The sequence below is a fragment of the Cenococcum geophilum genome, assembly GCF_001692895.1.
Source record: "Cenococcum geophilum 1.58 unplaced genomic scaffold K441scaffold_19, whole genome shotgun sequence".
Classification (NCBI taxonomy): domain Eukaryota; kingdom Fungi; phylum Ascomycota; class Dothideomycetes; order Gloniales; family Gloniaceae; genus Cenococcum; species Cenococcum geophilum.
Genome location: NW_027137577.1, coordinates 142,985 through 169,022, shown reverse-complemented (window position 1 = coordinate 169,022; position 26,038 = coordinate 142,985). Strand labels below are relative to the sequence as shown.

Below are 26,038 nucleotides of genomic sequence, written 5' to 3'. Positions count from 1 at the left end.
CAGTAGAGAATTTGTATGGGAGAGGGCCCTATTTAGCCCGCGAGGTAGACATCCTAAGCCTTTTTAGGTATTAAGCTCCTCTTTTTCCTACTTATTTACCCAACACGTGACTCTTAATATAACAATACCATTGGTATTACAATACGCTTAGCCGAACAAACAGTATCGTACTAAAGAGATTTTACTGTACCACCTATTTATCCAGAATGATGCAGTGCATCTTCTTTCAGCCCTCCACCCCTTTCAACTTCACTGTCAGCCTGGCCTATTGAAAGTGCACTATGCTGAGCTCCCTCGCTAAAGTCGATCACGTTGGGAAACACATTGATTTTCATTGCGCAATGCTTCGGCCGATCAGAGTGCTCGCAAATCGAACTAGTCACTCCTTGGTGCAATCATAGAACCATAGAAAGTCTCGCATCTCTAAAATAATAATACAAAAGGAATAACAAGCGGAACGCACCAGACGCAGACCTCAATCTGAAAATCCAAAATACTCTAATGCTCTTTTCTCAATCCTTTTCCAGGTCTTTCCCAAATCCTGTTCTAATATTTTCCAGACCCATTTTCTAATCCCTTTTCCAATTCTTCCCCATTCCTGTTTAATTCTCTCCCGAAATTCTTCCAGTTAATCTCCACTCTTTTCCTAACCCTACTCCGTGGAAGATCCGTCTTTTCATCATCCGTAACTGAACTCCCAACTCCCGACCCTTCCCCCACCGATTTCCCAACCCTCCTAACTTTCTAAGCACTAGTCTTCAAGCCAGCAACAAGCCTCGCGGCCCTCCGCTTCGCCGAAGCCTTCGCTTTCGAAGACATCGCCCTCTCTTTCTCCAATTCCGCCGCCCGATGGAATGCTTCGACAACGCTCTCCTCCGCGGCCCTTCCATCCTCATTGAACTCCACCAGCTTTAGGAAACTGCGCAGAGAAGTCGTGCCCAAGAACGTGCGGACCTGGACGAGTTTGGACGCGCAGTGCTTGCTCGCGCGTTCGTCGATGCCGAAGTGGTTCCGCTTCGTAATGCCGGACGAGAACTCCTCGTTCAGCATCTTTTCTTCTGCCGAAAGGGCGATGAAGGCGTCTGCGATGGCTTCCCTGGTCGTGTTTCCTTCGTCGTCGCAGTCCAGGATCTCCAGGAAGCCGTGCAGTGAGGTGGTGCCCAGGAAGGTGTTCAGGTCTTGCTGTTCGATGTCGTCTTGCACTAGCTGCAGCTGCTCTTCCTCCGGTAGGTTGGGGAGGATGGATAGAGTGGTGCTGGTCCGATCATCGCTTGATAGGGCTGAGGGGGACTCCTGCGTGACTTCCGGCTCAAACGCATCGAGATGGGCTTCGACTGCTAGCTCGTTTTCGATAGCTTCAGGTGCAGGCTGCTCCTGAAGGGGTTCCTCTGCAGGTAGCTCGCCGATAGAATGCGTGGTCTGCTTTGGTTCAATGTCAGGCACTTGGGGGGTATCAGCTTCCTTAGTAGACTCAATAAGTTCTCCTGAGCTTGGTAGAGAGTCTGCTTGGTACTCTGCAACCGCAGCGTCGTCCGGTTCATCCGGCTTTGTATGTGATAAAATTAGGTCCGGATTCAAATTTTCATTTTCCGGAGCCTGCGCAATATTAACTTCGGTGGAAGGGCCCGGGAGACTCGAGATCCTAGATGCAGATGCAGAATGGACTCCAGCCTGTTCATCTTGAGAATTTTCGGCACCTTGAATGGCAGAGGCATTCTGGAGACCCGAAGTTCCAGTAAGAATTGTTGGAGCAATGAATTCACCTAGCTCGTGCACGATCTCTGGAAGAGTGGAAGACAGATAAAGCTTGTCAAAGCACTTAGCCTGGGTATCAGTCACTTCGGAGAAGCTGTTGGGGAGACCCAAAATTCCTGATGGAGTTGTTGGAGGCTGAAATTTAGCCGGTTCACTCCGATCAATATTGACAGGTTCTCCTGCAACACTGCAAACGTCATCGACGACGTTTTCCTTTGGAAGGGCAGAAAGTAAGTAAAGCTCATCAAAGGATTTAGCATGGGTAGCGGTGACTTCGGAGGAGCTATTCGGGAGAGCCAAGATTCCAGAAGGAGCTGTTGGAGCACAAAATTCGACCGCCTTAAACTTGACGTCCTTCATTTCGGTGGTATTCGCTGTATTGCCTTCGACAAGTCCATCAGTGGGGGAAGTCGACGGGAGAACCAGGCCATTGAACTCGTTGGGTTGAACGGGAGCAATTCCAGCAGAGACTCTTGGGGAATCTGGAATTCCTGACGGAGAGGAGGAGTAATTTGAGGGGACCGGTTCATCAGCAACGTCGCTCGTATCAGTCATTTCTTTTGAAGCGGCGTCAACTTCATCTTGCTGTATTTCGTTGACGGCTCCATCGACAACAACGTTTGGCAAGAGGGATGCCAAGTACAATCCATCAAAAGCCTTAGACTGGTCTGCACTGATATCCACCGAGGAATTCGGGAGGCTCAAGATTTTCAAAGGACCTGTAGGGGAACAGAGTTGGGCTGGCTGATCGGGAACGACCTCCGCGTTGTCTAAGTTCTCTAAAGCGGTGTAGAAATGGTCTTCAAGAGTAGAGGCAGAATCTTCAGAAGTGTCATCTGGAAGGACAAACGATAAATATAAATCATCATACGCCTTGGACTGCGCCGCGGTAATATCACCCGAGCTGTTCGGGAGACTTAAAATTCCTGATGAAGTTGTAGGAGCTTGGAACGTAGCTAGCTCATCCAGAAGCTCGCCCATATCATCGGCTCCGTCTAAAGCATTATTAATATTACCTTGCCGAGGAGAAGAGATGGTTTGTGCAAGACAATCGCCAACAGATGGAACTTGCTCGGGCTCTTCGTTGGAGCTAGTAAGCGGAATGATCTCAGCTGGCTCGTCATCTGTAAAGATGAGTAAGTTGGTCGAATCAACGTATTCCGAGGGTTCGGTAGCGCCTTCGTTGACGACAGTCTCATTGATAGGAGCGTCAAGGAGGGAAGCAACCTCGATGGTGGCAACCCCGGTGAGAGCCTCCTGTCTAGTCACACTGTCTATGACGCCCTCATCAGTGGGAGTATTGTAGGTAGAATTTTCCTCAATGGGGGCATCTTTGGTAACAGCATCCCCCTTAGTAGTATCATCGATGAGAGTAGCATCAACGGAAGTGCAATATATGAGGACCTCTTTAGTGGGAGAGGTATTCGTTGAAGGATGAATAGCATCGATAGCTTGAGTTAAGGATTCGTCCGGAGAAAATGTTGGTTCTGGTTCCTTAGAGTCTTCAACACCGAAAGCTTGCTGAACGAGATCCTCAAATTGTATTGTGCTGTTTTCATTGGACCACGACGATGCCAGTGAGTTGGCCGAATTCCATGATACTGGCCGGGACGGCAGCTGCGAACAAAATCCTGTGAGCTTCTGCAGTTCCACGCGGGAGATTCGAGATTCCGGTGTCGTAGGCTCGATTATTTCTTCGGTATTCTCCATTACCTCATCGGTTTTTCCCTTTGGCTTCTTGGACTGTCTCCCCTCTCCGCATGACTCATCGGTCCAGTCCTTGGTTTGAGTCTCCGAAAAACACTGGACGGTAGTTACAGAAGGCATGAAGGTTGGAAGGCGAGTATCAAGACTGAAAGCAAATTGTTTCTTTGAGTCAACTTTAGGAGCTGGGTCGTCAGCTTCGTTGAAATATCCAAGGTCGACTTTTGAGGCGAGAACGTGGACGAATCAGAAGTGGCAGAGAGCGGACGGTCCTTCAGGCACCCAGTGTAAGAGATGGATGGATCGAGATTGGATCGGGATCCATCGATCCACTAATCCACGCCTAATCCATTGGTGGCGTGGATATGGATCCAGATCCAATAGTTATCCATTTATAACGTTATTGAGGCAACGCCGTAATGCATTAATCACTACACTAACCATTAGATGGCGTAAAAGGGGTAAACTGGTGCATTTATGCGTTATATAGTTAGATAACAGCAAAAATAATAAAGTCTCTTACCTCTTATTCTTATTATTACCATTAACTATGCCTCTAAAGCTAAGAAAGAAGAAGGCTATTACCAAACCGGACAGGATCCGGACAGTAACTCTTGGCAGTAACTTTACTGTCCGAATCTTTTCCAAATCAGGCGGAAATTTGGGCGGTAAGGCAGCCAAGACACTACTTAAGCACCTATTTTACTAGTAAAAGCCATATAAATGCAATGTTCACCTAATACCCCGGCACCTCCCGCGAGCCGCTACACGATCGAACAAAAATACAAATTTTATTAACGCTAAAATCAACGTCGCGTTAACGCCAACATTAATTAACCCTCCCCATAAATATACAGCTATAGCGCCCTAGGCTCTACACCAAGCAGAACTAGATTCTTATTTAAAATAAACACTCCTACTACCACTATACCTTAAGCAAACCAACCAGTTGAATGGAAGGCCTACGAGAAGCTAAGAAACGAAGATGCGATCGCGGCAATATAGGCAGCTATTTAATTAATCCCTTCTGAACACTTGCTTGAACCGGAAGCTAGTAAGCACTATAATACTTACGACTTAGTAATACAGCGCTTTAACAACTACGCGTTCTCCTAAGGCCGTAAGCTCTATATAAGTAATAACTAGGTTATATAGCGAGTCTATATAAGATGCAGAGCTTATAGTAAAGAGACTTGTAACAATTAGAAGCTTATAGAGGAGGACCGCTAGCAAAAGGACGAGGGAGGTAGATATCTTGGGCGGCTAAATAGGAAGATTTTAAAGAAGAGCTGTCCCTATTAAGTTTCCGCTTATAAGAATGTAGTTAATAGAGCTATTACCTGGCTTATAAAGATTAATAACGGTATATATACCTACGCGGCTATACTAAATCCTCTCGCTTTCCTAAAGTATAAGAACTGTTGGCCGGATTATGCAGCAAGTATAGTAGAGGCTTTTAAATACTAAGCTGCCAATATATCTGTAGGAGAGATATAGCGACTTCTATCCTCTAATAAGTTGCTATTAATTAGTAGTTGTGACTACTGGAATATGGGAGGATAGGTTTATTAAGGTATATAGAAGGCAGGTATAATAAAGCAGGAGCGATTTAAGGAGCTATATTCGGCTCTCCAATAAGCCGGCTTTTATATACGCTTGCGCATCTATACTAAAGTTAATTCTAAATTAGGTAAGCTTATTACCTAAAGAGCATCCGTTGACTTCTCTCCTAATAGCATAGATAGTACGGCATTTTCTAGAATAGCCAAGCTACTAATTAGTACTGTAGGCCCACCAAATATAATAGTTTAATTAAATGGCTGTATGGCTTAGAGTGCCTGGATATTAAAGCGTTTAGGATATTAATTTGCTTTCCTACCACTGACTGAATACTAACTTGCCATTCCCCCTAGGTGACTATACCTCTTAAGTCCTCGTCTAAATTACCTTCTTAACTCTATAGCAGATTGCTTTCGTATGTTAATTTGCTTCTAGCTTCTATATCTGTACTAATATAACATTCTTAACAAACCAGCTCCGCATGCCGCTATTAACCGTAATAACTATAATGAACACTGGCAAGACAGTTCTAATTATGCACTTACTTATTTTATCTAAGGCCGAGCAGGTATTTAAAGAGATACACGACTTTATAAACGAGTTTATGTTTTATAATATACCCGGCCCAAACGTCTATATTAGTAATTAGGGAGCTAGCTTTATATTAGCTACAGAGAAGCTCGTAAAGGAGGACATCTAAATGCAACTCTATAAGTGGCACGTTGCTAAAAATATTAAGACTATATTAGTTAATAGTGGTGGTTACACTAAGGAGAAGCAGAAGCCTTTAGAAGAGTTAATGTGGAAGTACGTTAAGTTAGAGAATCCTGTTAAACTTAAAGCTAATTATGCTATATTTATATGTTAACTTAACTAGCTGGAGGCTCTTAAAGTTAAAGAACACTGGCGCCTAAAGGAAGCCTACTTTAATAGAGCATATACACGCCGCTACCGTAATCTTGGTGCCAATACCTTATAGTAAGGGGAGTTAATTTACCCAAGGATAAAAGCAAGGCTGTATAAAGAGTTTAAATTATTGGAAGTTGCTACCTAGATTAAGTTAGTAATTAATAAGAAGTTTAAAGAGTATAAGATGCTAGAGCATAAGGATCATAGGGAGTCTTTCCGGCTTTAAGATATCTATGTATTCTAGTTGCTATAGGGCTAGGTAACTAATAAGGCTATTAGGCTTATACAAGACAAATAGGAAGTCGTTAAATCTGACTATAGGCGATTTGGCCAACTCGATAAGGACTACTAAAGGCATGGACTGCTTAAGAAGAATTAAGTTATTGCTTATATAAGTTAGCGACTCCTAGAGTTCTACACTCGTAGATTTAATACTAAGGACGGTCATAGTAAATACGGTTGCTATTTAGCATAAGGCGACTGCAACCTTCCTATTTAATATAGCCTCCTATATCGTTATTGGATGGAGAAGGCTATGCAAGACTTGGCGTCGCTACCATTAAGTCTTCTCTATCCGCGGTGGCTACTTAACGGGCCGCCTGCTATTGCGTTTAACTGGCAGCTAAGCTACGCCACTTAACTTAGCGCTAATAATAAAGCTACTACTAACAGCGATTGTTTTAGTAATGGTGGAGTAGACATAGCGTTAGGTGCGGCAAGTATAGTCTATAATATAATTATAAAGATATATCCACCCGAGCAAGTAGAAGTTCTTATAGACTTATTCTGGCGGCAGACTTAGCAGCTCCTTTTTGAATTTAAAGAGCTGCGTAATAAGGATAACCTTATACTAGTGGAGCTACCTAATACTATTCGAGCTTTAAAGGTAGAGTTTAAGAAGAAGGGTAAGGCTAGAAAGCGTAGTCTTACTAGCCTTAAGCAAGCTAAGAGAGCAGCAAGAAATAGAGAGTAGGTAAAACAATATAAGAAGCAATAAAAGAATAGGCAGTGGCTAGTAGTAGGTGTACGTAAGAAGCTTAAAATATTTAAGAGTATAGAGTTGTTAAATGCACTACCTATATTAACCGCGCCTAGGAGGTTATAGTGCTTACCATGAGACTTACCGCGAGCAGCTGCTAAGAAGCGGAAATGTTAGTTGCTAACCTTACCTATAGCCTCTGGAAAGTCTGCTAAGAAGTCTCTATTAAATAACTCAGTTATATTATAGGGTAGCTTACCTAAAGTACCTATATTAAGGGTAGAGCCAGAGTAGGAGTCAATATTATTAAATATATTCGTTCGTCTACTATAATCACCTATAACGTCCTCTAGCCAAGACTTTAATGACTCTAATAACTCTAATGACTCCGACAACTCTTTTATAAAGCTCAATACTTAGGACATTAACTTTAGGTTATTACAATTCGAACTGGGTAAGGAAGTTAATGTAGTATAAACTGAGACACAAGTAACAGTTATCCTGCCTATATAAACTAGCAATTAAGTGTACGGTATACGCTACCTTATACTGTGTTTAATATATATATAAAGAAGTCCTCTATAACTTAGCTAGACCCTACTACTAATATTACTGATATTGGTGGGGGGTTATTAATTACGTCTATGGCAAGCTTTCCGGCGGTATAATTTTTGACGATCGCGATCCTTGATTATTTGGGGTGTCTCTGTTACTGTAGAGACTACCGTAGTAACAGAGACGCCCCAAATAGTCGATACTCCTGAAGTTCGATACCACCCTAAGTACTACGGCTCTTCTGCAGTGACCGAGCAGCCTTAACTTCCTTCCAATGCTTGGCGCCGAGTCTCGTTGTATCGCTATAGCCTCGTTGCATCGCCGCAGAGCCTTATGAGCCTCATTACATTACCGCCGAGGCCTTAGCCTAATTGCGCAGCAGAAGGTTACGGGTTTAGTTCCCATCAGTAGCGTATTAAAAACGTTAAAAAAAAGGTTATTTCCTATTAAATCACGTATCAGTAAGGCTTTAAATTAATTATATTATTCTTATCTTATTTTTAACGCCCCAAATCATATTAAACCTATGTATTTATATCGTGGCTTAATAGACCACTTAAGAACTTCGGGAAAAGTGGTGTAATTATATTGGCTAGCTCCAAATCAAATTAAAGCAATTACAGAACTTACCATACCACTATGCCGCGAAAACTTTATATTATGATACCTGCAATTTAATTAAATTATAACCCCTTCTAAACCTTACAATTGAATATTTTTATATATAACACCATACTAAGACTTATGATGCAGGTGCAGATTACGACTTAAGCATGGCTTAATTATAATGCAATTGGTATACGGCCCTAAGATTAAAATCTACAACACTAAAAACAAGCTCTAAGCCACTGATTTTACACCAGCAGAATTAAACTTGGCAAAAGATTCGGATAGTAAAGTTACTGCCAAGAGTTACTGTCCGGATCCTGTCCGTTACTAAACTACCTTTACCACCTCCACCTCCACTACCACTACCTCTACTACCTCTCTTAAATGTACCTCCACACCTCTAGCTATAAGATGGCCCTACCTGGCAGCCTCACCGCCATACCGCCTAGTCTCCCAACTTGTTAGATATAATAGTAAGGCTAAAAGATTAAGTCTCTAATATAACCGAGCCCGATTAATCTATTATAATTTAAATAACGCCGACGCCTGATCCCAATATACCTAAGATCTTAACTCTTATAACAGCTTTAACGTTTAGTACGTTTAGTGCTAATTAGTCTACTAAAGCGTACGCTAGCGAGGCTCCTCCTAAAGATAAAAGTCAGTTTAATTGGTCCTAGGTTAACTAGAACAGATTACCTAGCTATATTATTCTAATCTCTAAAGGTAATAGCAAGCTCTCCTCCCTAATCTAGCGGTTAGGCGTACTAATAGAGAACTATAAGACTAGCGACCAATAGTAGCTTTATAAGGAGTGTTATTATAAGTATAATATTAAGGCCTACTCCTAGAACACCTATAAAGGAAGCTCTAATATTATAAAGCATATTTAAGTGGTCTATAGTTATACATTTAATAAGAAAGGTAAGGAGGTGCTATATACGTTAAAGTTAATCTCTATACTTAAAGGTCTTAATATAAATAATCCCTAGAAGTAGCAGGTTCTTAATAAGTTAGCGCGTATATTTAATAAGAAGACATTTAGGCAACTTCTTCTTTAATGGATCGTCTATAACAACATATCTTTTAGGTAAGTTAATAGGCCAGTCTTTTACGAGTTTATTAAATATCTATCGCCTTAAGCAGCAGAATATATACCTAGTAAATAGTCAGTCAGATCTTAGATTATTAAGGGCTATACTTACTATAAGGCGGTAGTAAAAAGAGAGCTATAATACGCAGTTAGTAAGATCTATTTATCTTTTAACCTATAGACATCGGGCAACCTTCTTTCGCTTAATAGTGTTATTACCTATTTTCTTAATAAAGATTTTAAGTCTTAAGCAACTCTTCTTACTATTCCAGAGCAGACTAGCTTATATACTGGCGTTAATATTATAGAAGGCGTAATTACCGTAATTAAAGACTTTAGCATTAAGAATAAGCAGATTAGGTATTTTATACTAGATAATACAACTAATAATAATATAGCAATAATAGCTATTATAAAGGAGTTCAACTTTAATCCAATTAAGCGCCGGCTATGTTATTTAGGCTATATTATTAATATTATTACCCGCCACCTCTTATACGGTTATAACCTAGATTTATTTAAAGCGGAGGATATAGTACCTAAGGATATAAAGGCGTAGTTATAGATATAGAGGAAGCGAGGACCAGTTAGTAAAGCTTATAACTTAATTATATAGGTATATATAAGCCCTTAGAGAAAATATCAGTGGTATAAAAGTAAGTAGTTCTAAAAGTATAAGTTAATTAATAGTATTAACAAATTATTAGGCTAGAAGACGTATCTCTAAAGCATCCTCCTAGAGGACTAATAGGATATAATAATAACCTAAGATCTCTCCCGATCTAATGCTACCCGCTAAAATAGTACTTATAAGAAATTCTATACACTAAATTAGCTTTACGCGCCATTTAAAGACTTTATACAGTTAGAGCAACAATATATAAAATAACTAAAAGAGAGGCCAGAATCTACTTGGCTAGAAGACCAAGACAGTACTTAGAATATAATCTTTACAAATACGCTTACTGCGGACAATTAGGAGGTTCTAATATAGTACAAAAATTTACTTAAACTATGCTGGGTTATAACTATGGACCTATAAGGCTAACTAGGTAATGGCAAGTTATATAGGCTAGTTAATATTTAGTAGGACATTAAATATATTACTAAAGAACTTACCTCCATATACGAACGCTTTAAATCCACACCGCCTTTATTAATTAAAGGAGAATAGCATTTTACTATATAAATCAAGTTCGCACTTAATAAGGCTCAACAGTACTATACAAAGATTAATAAGTTAGCAGCCTATATCGCCGCAGTCGTCCTCTATCCTAAATATAATTGGCAGTATATAAAAGCTTAGTAGGAGTATAAAAAGACTTAGATTACGTCTACCTATTACGGACGCTTTAAGTACAATATTATAACTACTTAGAGAAGAGACGGAAGAAGCTAGTTAGTTAATATAGGCACGGACCAGGATGGAACCCGTGGAACTATATAACGAGGAATAGTAAGCGAGTTACATAATGGTTAAATGTATTAGCTGCGTTAAATATAAGGGACGTCACGTTTAATATAGATAAGGCGTATATTACGTATAAGAAGGATTTCATAGGAGTACGGTTGTGTATTTAAGGACCCTTAGTCCCTACCTAGATAGTTTCTTTCTTATAGTGATTCTTAGAATATAATTAGAGTTAATCTGTTAGGCAATCACTCCACCAGTTATTATTACGTTGTTAACTTTTATACTTACATTTCCTATATACCTAGCCTATTAATAAGCCTATTGTAGTTCTTACTATAAGGTTCCGTTATATAATCACTACCTAGTTACGGTATTAATATAAGAAGTTAAACAATATGCCACTAAAAGCAGCCACTATAACGCTATTAACGGCGGTAACTACTTCAAGAATAGGAGGTGATACTAGTATGGCGGATACTAACTTATAGCAACCTGTAACGGTCGGATAGCTATAAAAAATAGTTGACTAGCTAACGGCTAATAATATAGTATTAGAAGAAAGACTTAACGGGATAGGAGCAGCAAAGATTAAGCTACTATTAATTAAGAGATTTATAGGAGAGAGGTTAAAGCTTAAAGGATTCCTTACGTATATGCACTTTAAGGTCTTATAGGAGGAAGTAAAGTTACCTATACCCGTGGATTGGATAGCCTACGTAGGACTATTCTTGTTAGGAAAAGCACTTAAGTAGTTTAAACCTTACCTTATGGAGATATAGGCAAACGGAATAACGACCACTAACTAAGACGTGCGATTTATATTCTTAAGTTAGGAAGGATTCGCAGAATAACTTACACAGATATTTAGAGACCTAGAAGAAAAAACTATAGCGGAAAGAAAACTCTAGAACCTTATATAATGAACTTTAGCAATTAAGTATATAATATAGTTTTAGACACTAGTAATATAAGTAGAGTGGAATAATAGGGCGCTTATAGTANAGTATAAATANGGACTTAAGGCTAAAGTCTAAAACGCGATTATCCTAATGGAAGATGTGGATACCCTAAGGGAACTAATAGATTAGGCGATTAAGATTAATAATCGGATCTACTAAAGGGAATAGGCTAAGAGAGGCTAGGATAGAGTTTTATAGTTGTATAAGGCGCAGAGTACGTAATAATAAAAGCTAAGTTAGAAACTATAGTATGGCGCAGAGCTAATAGACCTAAGCGGTACTAAAGAAGCCTATAAGAAATGGAGCAAACTATAGAAACCTAGAGGATAAGGATTAAGTAATTAAAGGTCTAAGGAGTAGAGGCCGAATTAGGGATTTTAATAGCAGAAGATATTTAGGCGGACTCTATAACAAGAGAAATGGTTTAAAGAAGGAGCTTATATAAATTGTGGAAAATAGGGTTATTACGTTAGAAACTATAGAAGTAGGTAGAGTTACTATGTAGTAAAGGGTATAAGACTAGCAGACGACATATATATATAAAGGGACGACAATATGCTGCGAGGAACAAAAGAATGTTTAATTAGAAGTTTTGCGTTTTGTTATAATAATACATGCCAAATTTATAAGGACGCTAAGTATGGCGTAAGCTATTAGCTATAAGAGCTAGCACTTATAGGATATAGAGGAACTAATAAACTAGTTCGCAGATCGGATATTAAGGACGATAAATTTAACCTAGGCGAAATATTTTATAATGATAAGGCAATAAGGGCCGCTTACTAGGAGCGAGTAGACCTTAAAGATGTTATACTAGAGGTAGAGGATAATTCCACTATAGAATAGGAAATATTAGTAGGGATTAAAACCCTACTAGATACAATATCTATCGCTTTATAAGACGTAAGAGAAGTAGGATAGCGAACCACTTTAGCACTTAATAAAGGTAAAAGGCTAAAGGCTTAAGATTCTTATAGCGAGATAAGAGATAACTAAGATTCTTAAGACGAGATAAGGTAAGCTTAAGGACCTACAACGGACAGAAACCGATGGAGTAGAGTAGTAGCTTAGTTTAAAGACATACGAATAAGCTTGGGATAAGAATTCCTAACGGCACAAGATTCTTAAAATAAGATAAGTAAGATCTAGGACTCTTAAGACGAGATAAGGACACCAGTTAAGCCTAGTTGGACTAAGGTAGGGGCTAAGCTTAAGTCAAAAGCAAGCTTGGGATTAAAGAACCTAAGGGGTTAAGAATTTGGAGTATAAATTAGGATACCTATAGATAAGAGATAAGGAGCTTCTTTATAGATTAAAAAAATCTACGGTATAAACAGTAATTAGACTAGGAGACGAATATATAGACTTAGAGGAGTTACTAGTTAAACAAAGTATTCGGACTAAAGATTAAAAAGTTAATACTAGGATTAAAAAGTAAGACGACTTTGAGGATTAGAGCGCAAGGCGTAAACTAAAAGAAACTATAAAAGAGTTTAGGTAAAGAATNATTATATAGTAAGAATAGAAACTAAATAAGAGATCTAGTATATTGGGACGTATAAAGGACAGAGCACTAGTATAAAAAATTACTAATAGGCTGAGAGCAGGTACACTAAGAGCTAAGTGGCTTACTAAACTGGAATAAGAAGGGGATCTAGGGATTCTAACTAGGTTTAAGGAACGATATATAAAGGGCTGTTACGATGTAGTAATAAGAAGATATTTCCTTATGGATAAGCTATATACACTCTAGCAGCTGTACTAAAAGTGGTATAGGTAAAGGCATAATAATAAGTAGGAAGATTTCTATATATAGTTAGATAAAAAAGTTATTTAGGACCACCCGATTATAGAGAAGGCCATAACGCATATTAAAGGAGCCTTAATTATAACGTTAAAGGATCTAAAGGAATGTTTAGAGGACTAGAGAAGTAAGAGACGTATCTTAGTACCTATAAATAAAGTTGTAACGTTTAGATTAACACGATAAAGGTTTAAACTTAGGGATAAAGACGAGCTAAAAGTTAACCTAAAATACCTAGCACACTACACGTTATCATGGATTGCGTATATGGACGATATATACGAAATGTATAAGAATCCGAAGAAAAAGAATCGGAAATACCCTATAAGGATATACTGGATAACGGACGAGCAATAGTATAGGAATACTAAATATATATATAGATGGCATCCAGCAGAGGTCTAAGAGGAAGGAAGTTTAGTACTTTAACTAGGAAGATTCCTTACAGAAAAATGCTTAGATGGATAATAGTAGTGGGAATACCTAGAAAATACGTGTCTATGGTATATTAAAGATAAAAAGCGAACTAGGTATTGGCTAAAGAGTAAGCTAAGTATATTAGGATTAAGCAGCTAATAGTTAGGAAAAGTAGAGGCCTATAGGACTAAAGGGAGCTAGTGGTAGAGCCTTAGACCCTTAAAGGAATTTAAGAACAATACCTAAATTTATAAGTTAATTAGTAAGATTAGCAGTTTAAAGCGCTAATAGATAGTGGAGTAATAAGAAACCATATCTTACTAGCAGCAGTTAAGAGAATAGGACTACCTTATAGATAAAAGGAGTAACCTTACCTATTAGTTATGATTTTAGGAGATCTAATAACCTATAGAGGAGGGATTATTAATCTTAAAATAGGACCTATTTAGATAACTATTAAAGGGAGATAAATTAAGATGTCTTTTAATATCCTACTATTAGGACGGGACGAGGTAGTATTAGGTATGCCTTAGTTATAGGAATACAATCCGAGAATCGATTAGATTATAGGTTAGGTTAATATTAGAGATACTTAACGCCGTAAGATGCAATAATAAGCTAAGTTGGTATAGTACTAAGTAGGAGCAACCTATAAAGAAACAGAAAAAGGACTAAGTTATATATTAAAGAGATACTATAAGTACGGCAAGAAACTATAATCACCGGAAAGTAAAAAGCTGTTAGAATATGCAGTATGGGACTATAAGATAGAGTTAGAACTAGGAATAAGTCTAAAGTTTTTTCTAATCTATAAGCTTACTAAAGAAGAAGGTAGAGCGTTAAAAGAGTTTATCTAGGAAANTTTATAAAAGGGATATATTAGACCATTGCAGTTATTAGCGGGTTATCTAGTACTATTCGTACTAAAGAAAAATGGCAAACTAAGGCTGTGTATTAACTATAGATAGTTAAACAGCGTTACTAGGAAGGATAGGTATCCTTTACCCTTAATTAGCGAAATCTAAGACAGGATAGGTAATGCGCAAATCTTTATAAAGATAGATCTAAGATGGGTGTACTATTAGATCAGGATTAAGGAAGGCGATAAATAGAAAGCAGCCTTTAGGTCAAAAGAAGGACTATATAAACTATTAGTTATATAATTCGGGCTTATAAACATACTAGTAATGTTCTAAAAGCGTATTAATAATATGTTAGGAGAATACTTGGATGAATTTATTATAGTATATCTTAACGATATTATTATCTACTTAATAACTAAGGAAGAATACGGGGAATACATTAAATAGGTCTTAAAGAGACTATAAGAAGAATAGATATTAGTAGCAATTAAGAAATGTAAGTTCTTTACTAGAAAGACCGATTTTGTTAGATTTATTATTAAACTAGGCCAACTTAGTATAGATCTAAAGAAGATTAAGGCTATAGTGAATTGGTAGGAACTAGAGAACGTTATATAGTTAAGATCGTTCCTAGGGTTTTGTAATTACTATAGAAGGTTTATAGCATAGTAGTTAAAGGATATTAAGCCATTTACGAGGTTAACAAAGAAAGAAAAACTATAGGTATGGGGAGAGGAGTAAAGAGAACTCTTTAAGAAAGTTAAAAAGTTGTTTACCTAGGAGCCAGTTCTTAAGATCTATTAACTAGGACTAGAGACGGTTATAAAAACAGATGCATTAGATTATGTACTAGAGGCGTGCTTTATATAAAGGTATTAAGATAAATAGCACCCAGTGGCATACTATAGTCGGAAGATAACACTACTAGAGTTAAACTATAACATCTATAATAAGGAGTTATTAGGTATAGTTACAGCATTAAAGAAATAGAGAGCATTCTTATAAGGCATAGAGAAACTATTTATAGTTAAGATAGATTATAAAAACCTAATAGGATTCCTAATAATAAAGGAACTTAATTAAAGATAGGTTAGATAGGTAGAGATGCTTGCAAAATACTATTTTAAGATTTAGTATATTAAAGGTACAGACAATACGCGGATAGATACTCTAAGCCGCAAAGCTAAACTATAAAATGAGGAAAAGCCATTAGGGGCTTTATTATAAAAAGATATAGACGGATTAATTAGGTATAATTATCTGAAAATTGTAGCAACTTAAGAAAATAATAAACTAAAGAAAGTCTATAAGACACTAGAAAGCTTTTAGGTATAAAGAATTCTAAAAGTATAGCTAGAAGATCTATAGATGGATATATATAAAAATTAAGAAGTAAAGTATATCCTAAGAAGTATAGTAGAGTAGTTTATAGAAGACTTCTATAAGGGACTAATTTAAGGATATAATAGAGCTATGGGCTTAGTGTTAAGACTTTAGGAGGAGTATATTATTAACGGAATCTAAAGAATGGCTAGAAAGGTTATAAAGGAATATCTAGATTGCTAAAGGAACAAACTAATAAGGCATAAGCTATATAAAGGGCTATAATTTATTAAAATACCAGAGAGACTATAGGAGGTTATATTATAGGACTTTATTATTAAGTTACTAAAATTAAAAGATCCTATTACCGGATAAGATTATAATATAATTTTAGTAATAGTAGATAAGCTTACAAAGTAGGGATACTTTATAGTATGCACAGAAGAAATCTTAGCGGAAGATATCGCTAGAATCTACGTTAAAGAAGTGTTTATAAGATATAGAGTATTAAGTAAGATCGTATTAGATAGAGATCTAAGATTCGTAGTAGTATTTTGGGAAGTATTCTTAGCAAAGTAAGGAGTTTAAGCAGCAACTTCTACTGTATACTATCCGCAGACAAACGGTTAAATGGAAAGATTAAATTAGATGCTAGAATAGTATCTAAGGCATTATATTAATCATGTATAGAATAATTAGGTATTACTATTACTAGTTATATAGTTTGCATATAATGTAACACCTTAAGAAGGGATAGGCATATTACTATTTAAGGCAAATTATAGGTATAAGCCGAGGACATCGTTATTACTATGGTAAGTGAAAAAAACGAGTAGTACAGCTAAAGAGAGAATAAAGATATTAATAAATCTTTATGTAGACCTTATGGAATTAGTAAAGAAAGTACAAGAGAGAATAAAAAAGTACTATAATGCTAAGAGATCTAAGGGACTAGATCTTAAGGAGGGAGATAAAGTATGGCTACTATATAAAAATTTTAAAAGTTAATAACTAAGTAAGAAATTAAACCATGTTAAACTAGGACCTTTTAAAATTATATAAAGGATTTCACCGGTTATATTTAAGTTAAACCTACTAGCTAAAATAAAGATCTACCCTATATAGTATATTGCAATACTAAAGCTAGTATATAGGAATATTAAGCTATTAGTTTATAAAGCAGATACGTATAGAGGACAAGAAGAAGACGAATGGCAAGTATTAAAGATCGTTAATTATAAGGACATCGATAACGAAATATGGTATAAGATTAAGTAGATAGGCTACACTAAAACTACCTAGAAGCTATTAGAGAATTTAAAGAACGCTATAAGAAAGGTATAGGAGTATTAGAAGAAATTAGGTTAGGCAGTATTGATAAAGAAGGATTGCTAAAGAATGAGTTACCTAAGGGGGACCTAAGAAGAGTAGTTACCGAACTACTTAGATCTGTTTCCTTCTCTATTGGAAAAGAATCTATTCTTTTATTACCTAGTTCCTAAAGACCTTATTAAATAAGCTTCCACTCCTTTAAATGAACTTTCTTATAAATACGTTCTAAACGCTAAAGATGAGTATAAGCTAGACGCTAAGCTTTAAGGATATGTGTGGACTCTTCTAAGGTACGCTGAACCTTAAGCAGCGTAGAGGTTAATTTACTATTAAGTTTCGTAGTAGTAGATTAAATATAAGACCCTATAACAAATTACTTAGGAAACTTAAAGACTATTAAGAGTAATAGGACGTATATACTTAATATTAGATATAGAACGAACGTTGTATAATAAACGTATATTAGTATAAGTGTATTTAAAATAAGAGGAAGGTTGGCGACCGGAGGGACTCGCGATTATAATATAACTTAACCCCTCTTTCGCATAATAAGAGTAAGGTATCGCTATTACTTTACCTAGTAATAGTATTAAGGAGATGGTATAAAGGCGACGCTCAACCTAAAAAAGAGAAGAAATTGCTTTAGGTATAATAAGCAATAATGTTAACTAAATTAATTAGATGGATATTATACCTCTAGTAAACAACCTAGAGATACTAGGTATCTTTAAGGACGAAAATGGAGAGGAAGGAGATGGTATTACGGACGCTTTAAGTATGATATTATAACTACTTAGAGAAGAGACAGAAGAAGCTAGTTAGTTAATATAGGCACGGATTAGGATAAAACCTGTGGAACTATATAATAAGGAATAGTAAGCGAGTTATATAATGGTTAAATGTATTGGCTGCGTTAAATATAAGGGACGTTACGTTTAATATAGATAAGGCGTATATTATGTATAAGAAGGATTTTATAGAAGTACGGTTGTGTATTTAAGGACCCTTAGTCCCTACCTAGATAGTTCCTTCCTTATAGTAATTCTTAGAATATAATTGGAGTTAATCTGTTAGGCAACCACTCTACTAGTTATTATTACGTTGTTAACTTTTATACTTGCATTTCCTATATACCTAGCCTATTAACGAGCCCATCGTAGTTCTTGCTACAAGGTTCCGTTACACTACCTATAAATTAGTTAAATATCTATAACTTATAGATTATAAGCAATAGCCCATTTTAGAAGCTCTATCCCTAGAGAAGAAGAAGCCTAAGCGTAAGCTTAATATTATGGAGGCCTATAGGATAAAAGGTCTTTAGAAGAGCGGCTATTAATAACGTTTTACTGCCGTGTAGAATAAATATAATCGCTATTATATGCAAAATTAAGTTAAAGATTGCGAGACCCTAATTAAGTAGTAGAGAACTATTAGCCGCGAATAGTACCCGCACCTTGCTTAAATGGCCATTAATCTCCTATTAATTCTAGCTATAAGTAATAAGCCAAAACGTATTTTTAGCCGTCTTAGGCAGATAATTATAAAACGCTATAACTACCTTAAGTAGAGTACAATCTAGGTAACTTTATATCTCTACTCCTAGGACAAAAATAAGATTATTAATTTAAGACTTAATATAACTCCACTTAAGCCTATAAAGTTAACTCCTTTAGAGTTAATTAGGTCTAAGAGGCGGAGGTTATTAATTTAAGCAATCCTATAAGTGCTACTAAGGCGCTAGTAGTAAGCAAGCTAATAGTAATTTTCTATACCGGGCATAGAAAATCCTAATTAGTTAGTAAAAGTTAGGGTTTACGGATTATAGTAGAACTTAGTGGACAGTTGCGGTAGAACTTAGTAGACAGTTGCGGTGGAACTTAGTAGACAGTTATAGTGAAACTTAGTAAACAGTTGCGGTGGAACTCGGTAGACAGTTACGGTGGAACTTAGTAGATAGTTGCGGTGGAACTTAGTAGATAGTTATAGTGTGGAACTTAGTAGACAGTTATAGTAGAACTTAGTGGATAGTTACAGTGGAACTTGGTAGACAGTTACGGTGGAACTTAGTGGACAGTTGTGGTAGAACTTAGTAGACAGTTATAGTGGAACTTAGTGGACTTAGTAGACAGTTGCGGTGAAACTTAGTAGATAGTTACGGTGGAACTTAGTAAATAGTTATGGTGGAACTTAGTAGACTTAGTAGACAGTTGCGGTAAAACTTAGTAGATAGTTACGGTGGAACTTAGTAGATAATTACAGTAGAACTCGGTGGACAGTTATGGTGGAACTTAGTAGACAGTTACAGTAGAACTTAATGGACAGTTGCAGTGGAACTTAGTAGATAGTTACGGTAGAACTTAGTAGACAGCTGCGGTGGAGCTTAGTAAATAGCTATAGTTAGATTATACTAAAAACCACTAGGCCGTTATATTATATAAGTGGCGAAAATCGCCAGAATTAGCTTAATATACGGCAAAATTGAAGCCTAGGCATGGATAAAGTTTGGATCTCGATCTAGATCTGATAGATTTAATGGATTTAAGGCTAACTGGATTTGGATCTAGATCTAATTTATCCATCTCGTACACTGCAGGCACCGCTTGGGCTTTGCAATCTTCCTCAAGTTAAAGCCCGGTGACGGGAATATTAAGGTCGTCTTTATTGTTGGGGTCTATAACAAATTCTTCAGACCCTAGAGGGGTGGTCATAATAGGACTATTAGGAATTAGGATAGTCCTTTTCGTTAATAAGGTCTTTGGGATCTTACTAAGAATTTAAGTTCGGATGGGTAGTCATGATATCACTATCAGGTTCGCCATTATTATTAGGGTCCATTGTTAATTCTTTACCCTCTTGCAAAGTTTGCAAATAGTTATCCAAGAATTTTACCAGGGTAGGTAAAAATCTAATCTTATCTTAATACGATTGATGATTTACTATTGATATAATACCTATCACATATTAGGGGGGCTGATTTGGCGCGGTTACGACCCGGGTTAATATGAGGTTAGGGCTACCCCTGCTGATAACGCGCCCGAACCCCGCATGAGGTCGCGCAGTGACCGCCCCTGAGTACTTTCGCACGCGATTTTAGGCAAAAAGGTATATAATTTGTGTTAAATCGGTACTTCTGGATGGTCGCGTAATATTACTCTAAATTTACAACACCTAAACAGGCTCTATTCCTACATTAAGGCGTCTTAGTCACTATAGTGCAGTCCTATATTAAAACGTCTTAGTTATTAGAGTATAGTCCTATATTAAGGCGTCTTAGTCGCTATAGTGCAGCCCTATATTAAGACGTCTTAGTTACTAGAGTATATAGTCCTACATTAAGGCGTCTTGGTCACTATAGTATAGTCTTATATTAAGACGTCTTAGTTACTAGTAGAGTCCTATATTAAGGCGTCTTAGTTACTACAGTAGTCCTATAGTAAAATAGTATTATATATATATATATATACTACTTAATACAGAGCCTTTCCCTCCCTTTCCCTCCCCTGCCTAGTAGTTAGATATTCTTATAAAGCCAATTTAAAGAACGCCGGCCTCGTAGCTGTTCTAGCTAGTTAATAGCCTATCTCTTGTCTCTTACTGTACCGTCTTCTACGCGCCGTCTTATATTCTTAATTATCCTATGGCGACGGCTATAGAATATAGCCTCGCCGTTAACCCGCTAGTGTGCCCCCTAGCAGCAATTAAAAGCTTTAATTAACGGCCTACCTACTAGCCCTAAAGTCCACTTAGCCTAGAGCTAGAATACCAAATTACTACCCTAAAGTATCTTATATTTCCTTAGCGGCGCCTATAGGTTAAGAATAAATAGAAGAGGTTAAGCGTTAGCTTGCGGTAGCTATAGTAGGGGTATAGTAGAAGCTTACGGCAGCTGCTATAGGGGTATAGTAGACGTTATAGTAGACGTTATAATAGACGGCTAAGTAGGCTCTATAGTAGTAGATAGTTAAGGACCTCTTAGTATCTCTCTAGGGGTTAGATATATAGAAGAGGGTTTATCTAAAGATAGAATCTAACCGTTAACGCGTTTAGGAACGGACGCGGGTATAGGTATAAATATAGGTATAGATATAGGTATAGGTATAAGGCCGTTTAAAGATGGACGTATAGACTCTATAGGCCCTATTTAGATACCCGTCTTCCCTTACTAGATCTATATAGGTATAAATAATGCTAATAACCTTTCTATCTTACTAAGGCGTTCTAAGATCGTCTATACGCGTAATTAAACCCCCTTTATCTCTAAGATCGCGGCCTTATATTTTAGCTTAGCTACAGCCTTATAGGCGGGCTAGTATTTCCATATTATTATCTTATTTAGTATAACTACGCTGGCCAGCAAGCTTTTTACCCGCGTGGTGAACCTCTGATACTCCTTATAGCTAAAGAGGGAGTCCTTCTATAGGGGGTAAAGCGGGAACTACTTGCGTAGGATTACTAAGTCCTATAATAGAATTACCCTAAACGTATAGAGGAGGCGTAGAAATCCTAAGCCCGTAAGGTTAAGCTGTATAACCTTATTATCGGCCTTCTCTAGGTAGTAGGTCTCTATGCGTTTTAGCTAGATATTAGTTTTAGGCTATATCTTTAAGTAAAGGGCCTCCTTTAGTACCTTTTACGCGCGGGGGAAAAAATAGCCCTTTTCTTTCTTTAGGAAGCCGGTAATTAACCGTATAAACGCGCGAGGTAAATAGCTAAAGTAGGCTCCTATTATCACGTCCGTATTCTAGCATCCGGCCCACCTAATTTAGGTCTCCTTAATACCGCTAAGCTTAGTATACTAAACGCTCTGCTTATGGGCGCTATAGGTCTTCTCCTTTAAGTAAATTCCTACCCCCTAGAATATCTTCTTATTCCATTTAAATTGTATATAATAGCTTAATAGCTATTATAGTACTTTAATACTACTAGGGAAGATATATAGGTTATAGTAGTCCTCTAGCTGCTAAAAGGATAGGAAGCTCTTAGCGCCGTCCTTACCCCAGCGGTTAAAGAAGTAGAAGGCTATTATAGAGAGAGGGTAGAGGATAGGGTTAGTATTATATATACAGCCTATATACTTAACCTTGCCGTATTAATTCTACTTCCTTTATATTATTAATATAATTATATACGGCGCTAGCTTATCTAGTTTAGGCCCTTTATTCTCTAGTTTAATAAGAATAAGGTTAGTAAGCTAAACGTCCCGTTTACTCTTACCCTAGGTAATAGTAGTATAGCCTAAGAAACGGGTTAGAAAACGGTAGCCGTAAATACTCTATATAGACCATAATATATAAACCTAATAAATACTTAGCTATAGTTTAAAGGTAAGACTTAACTAAACCCGGTATCTTAGAGCCCATCTCCTAGCACTAAGTAATCACCTTTTTAAGCCCTTTAACGTTATAGCCGCTAGTAATTATAAATAGGCCTTAATCAATAAAGTTAACGCGTTAAATCTGGTCCTTATTGCGGTAGATACTGTCTAGTACTACTAAGAGCTTCGCCCCCTATAGCGGCTGTAAGGTCTTACCTTCTAACTACTATATATAAAGCTTAGTAATAGTGGAGACGTAGCTATTTATAACTAAGTATCGGACGGTCTTATTAAATAGGGCATCTAGGGCCTCCTTATCCCATATCTCTTCCTCCTTTATAGCTTCCTCCCCTGCGGCTATAGCTACCCCTATAGCTGCCTTTCCCCTTAGCGGCCCTCCTATAGTTATCTTCTACCTCTTCTTTACCTACTTACTATCTTTCTATATCTCTTTCCATTTTAACTTCTATTTTTAATAGCTAGCGGCCCGTGATTTTTAATTAATAACTTACTACTCTAAAAATAAGTAAAGCTTATCTTCTATTACCTAGGCGCTATCTATATTGCCTTCTAGTCTTATATACTAGTCCTCCTACTCTTTTTACTTTAGCTTATACGCCTTTATAGTATTCTTTAAGCGCTAGGCCTTATAAATATCCTATAGCCATACTATTTAGGCCTTAAATTCATTCTAGAGGCTATAGGGGGAGGAGGCTAGGGGGGCTTCCATAGTAGACTATAGGGTAAGAAGATTTCTAAGAGACTCTATATCTGTAAGAGGTAAGGGGGTAGATATATAAGCGCGGCATAGGTAAATAAAGCTACTAAATATATAAATATTAATGGAGAAGGAAAAGAAGAGGGCTCTATATTATAGAATTAGAATTATAGTAGGCCTTTTTATATAAAATTAGAAGCCCTATGTAAGCTAGGAGCTAGCGCGGGTATAAGAATAGCAAAGGGTTAGAAAATAGGATTGTTAAGGTAATAATAAGGTTAAAGGCGCGTAATAAGGACCTCTATACTAACCTAGTACTAACCTAGGCCTTAAAAACACGTCTGAAAAGTAGGGGCCACTATTAAAGGGGGGGGGTAATATTTGGACGATATATCGCGGACCTTAGGGGGTTGTACGTAACCCAAGGTTATGCTAAGCCTAACCCGGACCTCTAATACCTATTATATATTAAGGGGGCTAATTTGGCGCGGTTACGACCTAGGTTAATACGAGGTTAGGGCCACCCCTACTAATAACGCGCTTGAACCCCACATGAGGTCGCGCAGTGACCGCCCCCAAGTACTTTCATATGTGATTTTGGGCAAAAAGGTATATAATTTATGTTAAATCGGTACTTCTAGATAGTCGCGTAATATTGCTCTAAATTTACAACACCTAAACAGGCTCTATTCCTACATTAAGGCGTCTTAGTCACTATAGTGTAGTCCTATATTAAGACGTCTTAGTTATTAGAGTATAGTCCTATATTAAGGCGTCTTGGTCGCTGCGGTGCAGCCCTATATTAAGACGTCTTAGTTACTAGAGTATATAGTCCTATATTAAGGCGTCTTGGTCACTGTAGTATAGTCTTATATTAAGACGTCTTAGTTACTAATAGAGTCCTATATTAAGGCGTCTTAGTTACTATAGTAGTTTTATAGTAAAATAGTATTATATATATATATATATACTACTTAATATAGAGCCTTTCCCTCCCTTTCCCTCCCTTGTTTAGTAGTTAGATATTCTTATAAAGCTAATTTAAAAAACGCCGGCCTTGTAGCTGTTTTAGCTAATTAATAGCCTATCTCTTGTCTTTTACCGTACCGTTTTTTACACGCCGTCTTATATCCTTAATTATCTTACGGCGACGGCTATAGAATATAGCCTCGCCGTTAACCCGCCAGCGTGCCCCCTAGCAGTAATTAAGAGCTTTAATTAATAGCCTACCTGCTAGCCCTAAAGTCCACTTAGCCCAAAGCTAAAATACTGAATTACCGCCCTAAAGTATCTTATATTTCCTTAGCAGCGCCTATAGGTTAAGGATAAATAGGAGAGGTTAAGCGTTAGCTTATAGTAGCTATAATAGGGGTATAGTAGAAGCTTGCGGCAGCTGCTATAGGGGTATAGTAGACGTTATAATAGACGTTATAGTAGACGGCTAAGTAGGCTCTGCGGTAGTAGATAGTTAAGGACCTCTTAGTATCTTTTTAGGGGTTAGATATATAGGAGAGGGTTTATCTAAAGACGGAATCTAGCTGTTAACGTGTTTAGGAACGGACGCGGGTATAGGTATAAGTATAGGTACGGATATAGGTATAGATATAGGGCCGTTTAAAGACGGATGTATAGACTCTGTAGGCCCTATCTAGATACCCGTCTTCCCTTGCTGGATCTATATAGATGTGAATAATGCTAATAACCTTTCTATCTTGCTAAGGCGTTCTAAGATCATTTATACGCGTAATTAAACCCCCTTTATCTCTAAGATCGCGGCCTTATATTTTAGCTTAGCTACAGCCTTATAGGCAGGCTAGTATTTCCGTATTATTATCTTATTTGGTATAACTACGCTAGCCAGCGAGCTTTTTACCCGTGTGGCAAACCTCTAGTACTCCTTATAGCTAAAGAGGGAGTCCTTTTATAGGGGGTAGAGCGGGAACTGCTTATATAGGATTACTAAGTCCTATAATAGGATTACCCTAAACGTATAGAGGAGGCGTAGAAATCCTAAGCCTGTAAGGTTAAGCTATATAACCTTATTATCAGCCTTCTCTAAGTAATAGGTCTCTATGCGTTTTAGCCAGATATTAGTTTTAGGCTATATCTTTAAGTAGAGGGCCTCCTTTAGCACCTTTTACGTATAGGGGAAAAAATAGCCCTTTCCTTTCTTTAGGAAGCTGGTGATTAACTATATAAACGCGCGAGGTAAATAGCTAAGGTAGGCTCCTATTATCGCGTCCGTATTCTAGCATCCGGCCTGCCTAATTTAGGTCTCTTTAATACCGCTAAGCTTAGTATACCGGACGCTCTGCTTATAGGCGCTATAGGTCTTCTCCTTTAAGTAAATTCCTACCCCCTAGAATATCTTCTTATTCTATTTAAATTGTGTATAATAACTTAACGGCTGTTATAGTACTTTAATACTACTAGGGAAGATATATAGGTTATAGTAGTCCTCTAGCTACTAAAAGGATAGGAAGCTCTTAGCGCCGTCCTTACCTTAGCGGTTAAAGAAGTAGAAGGCTATTATAAAGAGAGGGTAGAGGATAGGGTTAGTATTATATATACAGCCTATATACTTAACCTTGCCGTATTAATTCTGCTTTCCCTATATTATTAATATAATTATATACGGCGCTAGCTTATTTAATTTAGGCCCTTTATTCTCTAGTTTAATAAGGATAAAATTAGTAAGCTAAACGTCCCGTTTACTCTTACCCTAGGTAA

The 26,038-nt window shown here is 37.3% G+C and overlaps 1 protein-coding gene across 1 annotated transcript; it reads right to left on the bottom strand.

The window, feature by feature from the left end:
- Positions 1-283: 283 nt before the first annotated feature.
- Positions 284-3,725, bottom strand: K441DRAFT_659245 (uncharacterized protein). Its single transcript, XM_067648490.1, has one exon. The coding sequence runs from the start codon at positions 3,580-3,582 to the stop codon at positions 745-747; it is 2,838 nt and encodes a 945-aa protein (XP_067504315.1). The 5' UTR covers positions 3,583-3,725; the 3' UTR covers positions 284-744.
- Between the last annotated feature and the right edge of the window lie 22,313 nt (positions 3,726-26,038).